The 10,667-nt window shown below is 41.7% G+C and overlaps 2 protein-coding genes across 3 annotated transcripts in view; one reads left to right on the forward strand and one right to left on the reverse strand.

The window, feature by feature from the left end:
* Positions 1-10,667, reverse strand: part of LOC306993517 (putative C-type lectin domain family 20 member A) — a 431,197-nt gene that overhangs the window by 58,896 nt on the left and 361,634 nt on the right. The gene's annotated exons all lie outside the window — the stretch shown is intronic.
* epdl1 (ependymin-like 1) lies at positions 219-8,980 on the forward strand. Its single transcript, XM_079603407.1, has 6 exons — positions 219-2,115; positions 3,508-3,542; positions 4,405-4,539; positions 6,337-6,523; positions 8,111-8,198; positions 8,706-8,980. Exons 1-6 carry the CDS (start codon positions 2,037-2,039, stop codon positions 8,833-8,835), a joined length of 654 nt encoding a protein of 217 aa, XP_079459533.1. The 5' UTR covers positions 219-2,036; the 3' UTR covers positions 8,836-8,980.

The following is a 10,667-nucleotide window of genomic DNA, read 5'->3' on the forward strand; positions in this document are numbered from 1 at the left end:
GCAATATATAGGGAATTACAATGTTGAATTCTGTATGAGAAATGAGGAACTGACTATTATTAGTCAGACCACAACAACCTTTGGACTCAGTAAATCCAGTTTCACATCGTGACATATGTGGATCACTCTCAATAACAGAGTCACATGACAGTGACATCATTAATGCATCATGTGACCGATCCAGAAGAACTCCATTCCAGAGTTTCAGAACATAACCTACTCTATAATAAAATGTAACAAGAAAATAACCCTCTCTCTCTCTCACACACACACACACACACACAATCTCTCACACATTCACTCTCTCTCTCTCACACACACACACAATCTCTCACACACACACACACACACACACACACACACAATCTCTCTCACACACTCTCTCTCTCTCTCACACACACACACACACACACACACACACACACACAATCTCTCTCACATACTCTTTCTCTCACACACACACACACACACACATAATAATACACACACACACACACACACACACACACACACACACACACACAATCTCTCACACATACACTCACCCTCTCTCTCTCTCTCTCACACACACACATACAGCGCAGGTATGATTCTAGATATAAATTATTTTATATTAAATTCTAGATATAATCATTATTCTAGTTTGCTCATCTCTCTGTTCATCTATAAATAAAATGAGCAAATCCCGATCCAGTAAACACCGGTAAACACGGATGAGAACTCGCGGATTGTGTTGTCATGTAAACACGCCGACAGGGAAACCCCGGCGACTGGATCCGGACTCTGAGTGATGCTGCGTTCACACCAAACGCGAATATGCGTCAAAATTCGCGCCTGCCGCGTCTGGTTATTCGCGTGACCACTTTGTGTTCATTCGCGCGTCAAGAGCGGAATTGACGCGTGTAAAAAAAAAAGTTTGAAGCGAAATTTACGCGCGTCACGCGCGTCAAGAGGCGAAAGTCAGTTTCGAGACCCGCTGGCGGCCATCTTTTTACCGAGAGAGTCACCGCACTGTATTTACTCTGGAGAGCAGAACAGCGGCGTAGGGATCATCGTCGCCGTATTTGGGTCCACCAGACCCTTCGGAGGCGAACCCAGTTTGGCGAATTTCACCATTTGCTCCAGGAGCTGCGGCTGGATGACGGCCGGTTTCAGCGGTACTTCCGCCTGTCCCGCGCCCAGTTTGATGACCTGCTGTCCCTTTCTAGTGATAACGTAAGTTACTCCGTTAACTGCTTTTAACCTAACGTTAAGTTAGACATCAACCTAGAAATTAAAATATTATATTGGCAGACGTGATACTGTCGTGTCTCTGTATAAACACAGTGATCTTTCTAGTGATACTGAGTTAGCTATAACCTAGACATCAACCTAGAAATTAAAATTCTATTGGCAGACGTGATACTGTCGTGTCTCTGTATAAACACAGTGATCTTTCTAGTGATACTGAGTTAGCTATAACCTAGACATTAACCTAGAAAGTGTCATGATTCTCTGTATAAACACAGTGGCCTGCCGCCACAACATCAAGCAGGCTCCTGATTGGTTAACGCGGCGCGAATTTGACGCAGAAGTTCAGATTTTTCAACTCGGGCGGCAGACGCGAATTCGCGTCAAACGCGTGAATGCACAAAAAGCACAATTCGCGCTTAACGCGCGTATCGCGCCAAACGCGCCAAACGCTCAATTCGCGTCATTCGCGCGAACTAGACGCGCGAATGAGGCGAATTCGCGTCTACCGCGCCGCGCCAAACGCCTCATTCGCGCCGCAAGAACTCCAGACGCGTGTAAACGCGCCTTACCATTGACTTAACATTGAAATCACTCGCGCCTGACGCATATTCGCGCTTGGTGTGAACGCAGCATGAGAGTGAGCGGGTGAGGTCAGGATCAGGAGTTGTTTAGACTGGCGACTGGACTGCGGACTGAACTGCGGCAGTGCGAGTGAATGAGGAAGTTCAGGAGTGTGTTATAGCGACAGACTCGCGACTGAAGGTCACACACACACACACACACACACACACTGAAGGATCATCATGAAGTCTCTTCTTCTCTCTCTGGTTCTGCTGCTCATCTGGACCGGAAGTGGTTCCGCTCAGAAACCGAGGCGATGCCGTGAGTGTTACTCATATCTGTACTGTAGTAATAATAATCATAATAAATGCATAATCATAATAACACGCGACTGCGTGATTGTTATATATCCTCTTATTTACGCGGATCACAGGAGAAGGTTATACCGCGGTACATGTCTGAAAAACAAGGTTTCATTTCTTAACATTAGTATAAATAACAATTATTTATTACATAATTATTAATATCTCTAAAGCATTTATTGATCTCAGTTAATTAATATCAACATGTACTAATGCATTATTAAAATCAAAAGTATCTGTTAATATTATTGAATGGACCTGAACTGATATAAACTAATGAACAGTTGTGTTTATGACTTTAATAAAGTTGAACTAGCACTGGAACAGAAGTGTAATGCTCTTATTATCACTCAGCAATGGAACCTTATTGTTTCTAAATGTCTATAGTGTTATTAAGGTTTAATTATTAGTTGTAGTTTATTTAGTTTGAGTAATTGTAGTATTTAAACTAAATACAAATGAGAAATGTTGCTGAAAAAAGTGAAATAATAATATTAATTATTTCATAATTTAATGTTAATATATAATTTAATGTTTATTTAATTTAAATGATTTCCCCTGTACAGTTAATAATAATTAGCCTGGGAAAACCCAGACCCTCTCAGTTGTAACTGAGTTAGGGTCTGGCAAAGCTCCATAGACAATTCATTTCCACAGGGGCGTCACCAACGGACGTCGGATAGATCTAAAACCAATCAGAGCGATGAATGACATGACGTATGCAGAGCGACGGAGAAACATCTCGAGACTCTCAGCAATTCTCTGTTTGTGTTAACGAAAATTACCATTTTAAATCGCTTGAAACAGACGCGATAGCTGATTCGAACGAGGGATGTTGTGATGTTCCACGGCGGCATCCATCTTTGTAATGTACAAAATCTGCGTCACCGTCTCTGCTCTGTCGTCATCGTGTAAAGCCCGCCCCAACGTTTCTGATTGGTGCCGCGATTTCGACGGATTGGAAATGGGTTTCAATGGGCTCTTTGCCAGACCCACTTGCAGAGCAAATCTAAATTTGCCGGAAGTGGTCTGGGTTTTCCCAGGCTAAATAATAATAACCCTGTTGTGGAAATGTTGATGTTTGTTAAAATGACTATAATAATGCTTAAAACAAATGTATTTATTATATGTATTCATTTGCAATTAATTTAATTTAGGTAATTTAAATGGTCATGCAGTTTGACATGAATATTTAAATGTAGTTTATTGATCATAATGAGTTTATAAATAACACGTGAGAACGATTGAGTATTTCAAGCGTCAGTTCTCTGATCTCGTGATCTGATGAGTTATCAATGAGTTATTAATGAGTTATGAATGAGTTATGAATGCTGTAACGTTGCTTTAACAGGCACTCCGCCGCTGCTGTCCGGCAGTATGAGCGTGGTGAGTTATTACACATTCCCTGATTATGATTATGATGATTCTAACATAAAGTCTTGGCGCTTCAAATGCAGAAGCTTTTATCGCGTCCATCATGGGATCAGTTTATGGATTCAGTTTTAACTAATTCATTTGGTTTTAATTATTAATTTATTTTAATTTTATTAATTAAACAGCATACTTTATCACTAGAAAAAAAGTAAGTAACCTACACTGTAAAAAAAGATTAGTTGACTCAACTGAACTAAGTCAAGTCATCTTGTTGCTTTTGACTGAGTCAACTTATAGTGTCAAGTTTATGCATCAATTCGTGTTTTGAAGTGTAATAAACTTGACACTATAAGTTGACTCAAAGTAACTCAGTCAAAGCAACAAGATGACTTGACTTAGTTCAGTTGAGTCAACTAATCTTTTTTTACAGTGTAATAAACATGAAATTATTACACAATCATGCAATAAATGTCTTATATCGAGCCGTTCTGTACAGAACTCACTGAAGCTTTTCATATGCTCACGTTACTCATATACTATATATCATATATCAACACTGATAATAATCATAACTGTGTCTTGAGCATCAGATCATCATATTACACAGATTTCTGGAGGATCATGTGACACTGAAGACTGGAGTAATGATGATAAACTCAGCTTTGATCACAGGAATAAATTACACTTTACTGTATATTCACATAGAGAACTGATGATCTACATTATAATAATATCTCACTGTATTACTGTATTTTTAAACAAATAAACGCAGCAGAAGAGACTCTTTCAGAAACATTAGAACAATCTCTCTCTCTCTCTCTCTCTCTCTCTGTGTGTGTGTGTGTGTGTGTGTGTGTGTGTGTGTGTGTTTCAGAGCGCTCGGGACGGTCAGGATTGGGCGTTTGCTAAATATCGCTACGATGCGATTGGCCAGCGCATCCGCGTGTGGGAGTTCGGCACGGTCGAGAGCAGATCGTTCCACCTGAACATGTTGTTCCTGTTTCGAGAGGTGAAGCTCACACACACACACACACACACACACACACACACACACACACACAGTCCTCAACACCGCTTTCAGATCCCGCAGAACATCACACTCACACATAGTTCGTTCACGTGTTTGAACTTGGACAGTGTCAAATCTAGACAATATATCTCGCTTTAATCGCATGCGGAACATGGTATTATGTTTTATTATGAACCTACTTACATCATCGATGAAAGACCAGCTACAGCCAATACAGGCCATTAAAAACAAAAGAGGTCGAGATCGAGACACGCATGCAAGTTTTGTGTTTTTTCCCCAGTTATAGCGCCACCAAGTGGCCAGTCGCCGCGTCCTTTCTCAGGCGCCCACAGAGCGAGCCCGGACACACGTGTGCCAATTTTGGTGAACTTATCTAATTCCGTTCCAGAGTTACAGCCGGTTTAGTAAGAGTGGACAACTGTTTTTGTGTCCTGTCACGTACATAAATTTATGCCTTTTTTATTTTAAATGATTGATATTCAGAGTCCGCAGAAATGTTCTGCACTGGTTTCTTTCCGATTGGTTGAAAAACCTACATCTAGTTCGCAGAAGTATGTTCTTCATCAAATCAAAAGACACGGTGTAGGAGTTCTGAGCGGGTTCTGCCCTGTAGCGCCCCCGTCAGGACGGGAGAATACTGCCGGCCCTCGAAGTCTCGTGCGCTTCCGGTTTGGTCTGGATGATCAGCTTTAGGGGAGAATGCGGATCAAATTAATGAATGATAAATCAAAATAATAATCATGAAGTTGAATAATAAATTAAGAAATAGAAATGTTTTTTTTTTTAAATAAAATTATAAATAATAATAATTAAGGTAAATTAGAAATAAAAAGTTATGAAAAATGCATCTTTTTTTATTATAAATAATAATAATATTCATGAAGTTAAATAAGAAATAAAAATGAAGGAATAAAAAAACAAAAATGTATTAAAAAAAATCTGTTTAGTTATAATACAAATTAAGGAATAAAATAAAATGATACATAAAAACAATAACAATCATGAAGTTAAAAAAATAATAAAGATTAAAAAAAAATTTTTTAATAAAAAGGTAAAAAATACAATGATAAGTTAATAATAATAATAACTATGAAATAAGAAACAGAAAGGGATAAACTGGACTGTTGCTGTCCGCTCTACACATTAGGTCTGGTCAGTTCTAGGGGAGAACGCTGATCATAAACATGCACAGATTACAGTACGAGTCCATAAGTGCAGTCAATATTTCACTGAATGATCGAAGTGTGTAAATACATGAGCAGAAGTTCCCTGAGCCGCAGCCGGTCGTTCCACACACAGCTGTTGATCTGGAGTGAGGAAACACACACACTTTCTGCTGTACAGCAGCTCTACACAACAGTGTCGGACAACAATTCATAAATGAAATACATTAATAAATATTTCTTTCTTACTTTTTATTTAACTTCATGATTATTATTGTTTTTATTTATCATTTTAGATTTTAATTGAAAGATTTATTTTTTATTCCTATCTAATTGAACGTCATGATTATTAATATTATTTATCATTTAATATTTATTTTTTAAATACATATTTATTTTTCATACCTAACTTTTTATATCTTATTTAACTTAATTATTATTATAATAAAGACTGTGATTATACAGTTCTGTTCAGTGTTGATTATGAGTCCAATCAGCTTTAAACCCAGACAGATGTGGAGTCCAGATGTGTCGCTGTGTGGGAAAGCATCTGATAGTGTGTTGCCTGTGTGTGTGTGTGTGTGTGTGTGTGTGTGTGTGTTCCTCTGCTCAGGGTGTGGTGTACTCCATGGACTACAGGAACAAAACGTGTCAGAAGAATCCTCTCCACACCGCCTTCCACCCATCCCACATCCCCCACAACGCCTCTCTGCTGGCCCAGGCGGTCCTGGGAGGCTCGTCGGCGCCGGGAGAAGGGCTTCTGGTCAACAGCTGGACCGGAGACGTGCCGCTGACCGGAGGTGACTCAAACTCTACAGCTCAAACTCTACAGCTCAAACTCTACAGCTCAAACTCTACAGCTCAAACTCTACACCTCAAACTCTACAGCTCAAACTCTACAGCTCAAACTCTACAGCTCAAACTCTACAGCTCAAACTCTACAGCTCAAACTCTACACCTCAAACTCTACAGCTCAAACTCTACACCCCAAACTCTACACCCCAAACTCTACACCTCAAACTCTACAGCTCAAACTCTACAGCTCAAACTCTACAGCTCAAACTCTACACCTCAAACTCTACACCTCAAACTCTACACCTCACACTCTACACCTCACACTCTACACCTCAAACTCTACACCTCAAACTCTACACCTCAAACTCTACACCTCAAACTCTACACCTCAAACTCTACACCTCAAACTCTACACCTCAAACTCTACACCTCACACTCTACACCTCACACTCTACACCTCAAACTCTACACCTCAAACTCTACACCTCAAACTCTACACCTCAAACTCTACACCTCAAACTCTACACCTCAAACTCTACACCCCAAACTCTACAGCCCAAACTCTACACCTCAAACTCTACACCTCAAACTCTACACCCCAAACTCTACACCCCAAACTCTACACCTCAAACTCTACACCCCAAACTCTACACCTCAAACTCTACACCTCAAACTCTACACCTCAAACTCTACACCTCAAACTCTACACCTCAAACTCTACACCCCAAACTCTACAGCCCAAACTCTACACCTCAAACTCTACACCTCAAACTCTACACCTCAAACTCTACACCTCAAACTCTACACCTCAAACTCTACACCTCAAACTCTACACCTCACACTCTACACCTCACACTCTACACCTCAAACTCTACACCTCAAACTCTACACCTCAAACTCTACACCTCAAACTCTACACCTCAAACTCTACACCTCAAACTCTACACCCCAAACTCTACAGCCCAAACTCTACACCTCAAACTCTACACCTCAAACTCTACACCCCAAACTCTACACCCCAAACTCTACACCTCAAACTCTACACCCCAAACTCTACACCTCAAACTCTACACCTCAAACTCTACACCTCAAACTCTACACCTCAAACTCTACACCTCAAACTCTACACCCCAAACTCTACAGCCCAAACTCTACACCTCAAACTCTACACCTCAAACTCTACACCCCAAACTCTACACCCCAAACTCTACACCTCAAACTCTACACCCCAAACTCTACACCTCAAACTCTACACCTCAAACTCTACACCTCAAACTCTACACCCCAAACTCTACACCCCAAACTCTACACCCCAAACTCTACACCCCAAACTCTACACCCCAAACTCTACACCTCAAACTCTACACCTCAAACTCTACACCTCAAACTCTACAGCTCAAACTCTACACCTCAAACTCTACAGCTCAAACTCTACACCTCAAACTCTACACCTCAAACTCTACACCTCAAACTCTACACCTCAAACTCTACACCTCAAACTCTACAGCTCAAACTCTACAGCTCAAACTCAGTTTAACTCAGAGAGTCAGTGTTGTGGACGGTGTTGTATTAACAGTGTGTGTTGTTCACAGGTAAATACATGGCCACGGTGACGGAGTTCGGCTGTATCCCGGTGTCCACGCTTTACTACACGCCACAGGCCGGCTGGGTCACCACCACGTAAGATCGTACACACACACAGCAGATCACACACACACACAGCAGTTCACACACACAGCAGATCACACACACACACACAGCAGATCACACACACACACACAGCAGATCTCACACACACACACAGCAGATTTTGCATGTGTTAGCTTCATGTCCGTCTGGAGAAGAGGTTGTCCCGAGCCTCTGGCAGACACACACACACACGCACGCACGCACGCACACACATACACACAGGTGTAACCGTGTGTTCTGCAGGTACTTTAACGCGGTGACACACACACACACACATAACCGTGTGTTCTGCAGGTACTTTAACGCGGTGACACACACACACACACATAACCGTGTGTTCTGCAGGTACTTTAACGCGGTGACACACACACACACACATAACCGTGTGTTCTGCAGGTACTTTAACGCGGTGACACACACACACACACATAACCGTGTGTTCTGCAGGTACTTTAACGCGGTGACACACACACACACACATAACCGTGTGTTCTGCAGGTACTTTAACGCGGTGACGGGGGTGGAGGACCCGGAGCAGTTGATTCCTCCTGCGTTCTGCGATGACGCGGCGGCGGAGGACGAGGAGCTGGACTTCTTCAGCGGGTTCATGGCGGACTCAGTTCTGTGACCGTCACACCTCCCGTACACCGCTCGTGTGCTCGGCTCCTTTTAAATGCTGAAGCTGCTCTTTATGATTTACTCAATTAATCTATGATTCATGTCAATCAAAAGCACTTTAATCATTAAAAGGGAAAATAAAGGTTTATCTTTCAGTTCCCGCGTCGTGTCTCTGTCACCTGTGGGTTACAGCAGTGTAATACCTCAACTCCCCTGCGGAGGAAATCCTGCTTAATGTTGTTTATATGTCTATGTGCTGTTTTTAATACACATCTACATTCTTATGAGTTCTTGCTTTCCCTGGGAGTCGAACCCATGACCTTGGCGTTGCAAGCGCCCCATGCAAGAGGGGGAGGGGCATTGCTCATTATCATTTAAAGAGACACGCGGGTCGCCGTGAAGCTGTTGGAGGAGGTAAACCCAGCCGGAGTGTGTTACAAACTTTACATGATCAGCCTAAAGAAACACACACACTTGTGGAAGATGGGCGACCTTTTTACAACCTCTCGTTACCAGTGTTCATTATTCGTCAACCACATTATTTCACAGACGAAACCGAGACGAGAACTAAAAACCCAGTTTTGAATGACAAAAACGGTTTTAGGCCTATAGAGCCTAAATTCACTGATTTGAATTATTGTGTAATTAACAAAATTGAATATTATGTGGAATTTTAAATAGTTTGATTTAAAATTTGATTTCTTTAAACGAATATTGATCATTTGAAATTTAACTAATTGAAATAATTGGCTGACTTTTATAGACGTATTTTCAGACAGCTGTTTTTTTCTGGTCCTGAATTCATAGATGGCAAATATCCAGTTATAAAAATTTGTTTAGTCGTTTTTTTTATTATTATTTAATAACAAGAGTAGAAAAATGAGAAAACAGCTTGAATATTATATTTCTAATATTCTAATAGTCCTCTATAAAGATATTAGCCTGGGAAAACCCAGACCACTTCCGGCAAATTTAGATTTGCTCTGCAAGTGGGTCTGGCAAAGAGCCCATTGAAACCCATTTCCAATCCGTCGAAATCGCGGCACCAATCAGAAACGTTTTACACGATGACGACAGAGCAGAGACGGTGACGCAGATTTTGTACATTACAAAGATGGATGCCGCCGTGGAACATCACAACATCCCTCGTTCGAATCAGCTATCGCATCTGTTTCGAGCGATTTAAAATGGTCATTTTCGTTAACACAAACAGAGAATTGCTGAGAGTCTCGAGATGTTTCTCCGTCGCTCTGCATACGTCATGTCATTCATCGCTCTGATTGGTTTTAGATCTTTCCGACGTCCGTTGGTGACGCCCCTGTGGAAATGAATGGTCTATGGAGCTTTGCCAGACCCTTACTCAGTTACAACTGAGAGGGTCTGGGTTTTCCCAGGCTATAAAGATATGCTAAAGACGGAGAAGTTTTTCCTTTGAGTTTTCCGCGTACAGACGACACCATTGTGAAAACGATCCCGTTCACACGGATCCAAACGACAAAACTCGACTCGGATCGCTTAGATGAGCGCGCAATGCGCATGAGCATGACGCCGTCGTCTTCACAGGTTCGCGCTGTTGTTGTTTACACGGAGACCGTTTTCAAAAGTGTGCGTGTTCAGGCCCCAAAACGCCGTTTCCGCGTAAAAAAACGATTTTAGTTTTTAGTTGAAAACGGTGTAAGCAGACCCTTAGGCTATGTGTCCACGGAAGCGATCTGAAGAGGAAACGCAGAAGTGGCGTTGCATTATCACTTCTTATTCTGCGTTTAGACGAGCGTTATGGGGGGATCTGCGTATGGTGACGCAACAGTGTGAGATTGGATGTAGTGTGCACTCCAGACGGCT

Source organism: Phoxinus phoxinus (genome assembly GCF_949152265.1).
Source record: "Phoxinus phoxinus genome assembly, chromosome: 2".
In the NCBI taxonomy this organism is placed as follows: Eukaryota; Metazoa; Chordata; class Actinopteri; order Cypriniformes; family Leuciscidae; genus Phoxinus; species Phoxinus phoxinus.

Coding starts and splice junctions, on each gene's coding strand:
- epdl1 (XM_079603407.1), top strand. CDS start 2,037: ATGAAGTCTCTTCTTCTCTCTCTGGTTCTGCTGCTCATCTGGACCGGA. Junction 2,116..3,507: donor TCAGAAACCGAGGCGATGCC/GTGAGTGTTACT, acceptor TTGCTTTAACAG/GCACTCCGCCGCTGCTGTCC. Junction 6,524..8,110: donor AGACGTGCCGCTGACCGGAG/GTGACTCAAACT, acceptor TGTTGTTCACAG/GTAAATACATGGCCACGGTG.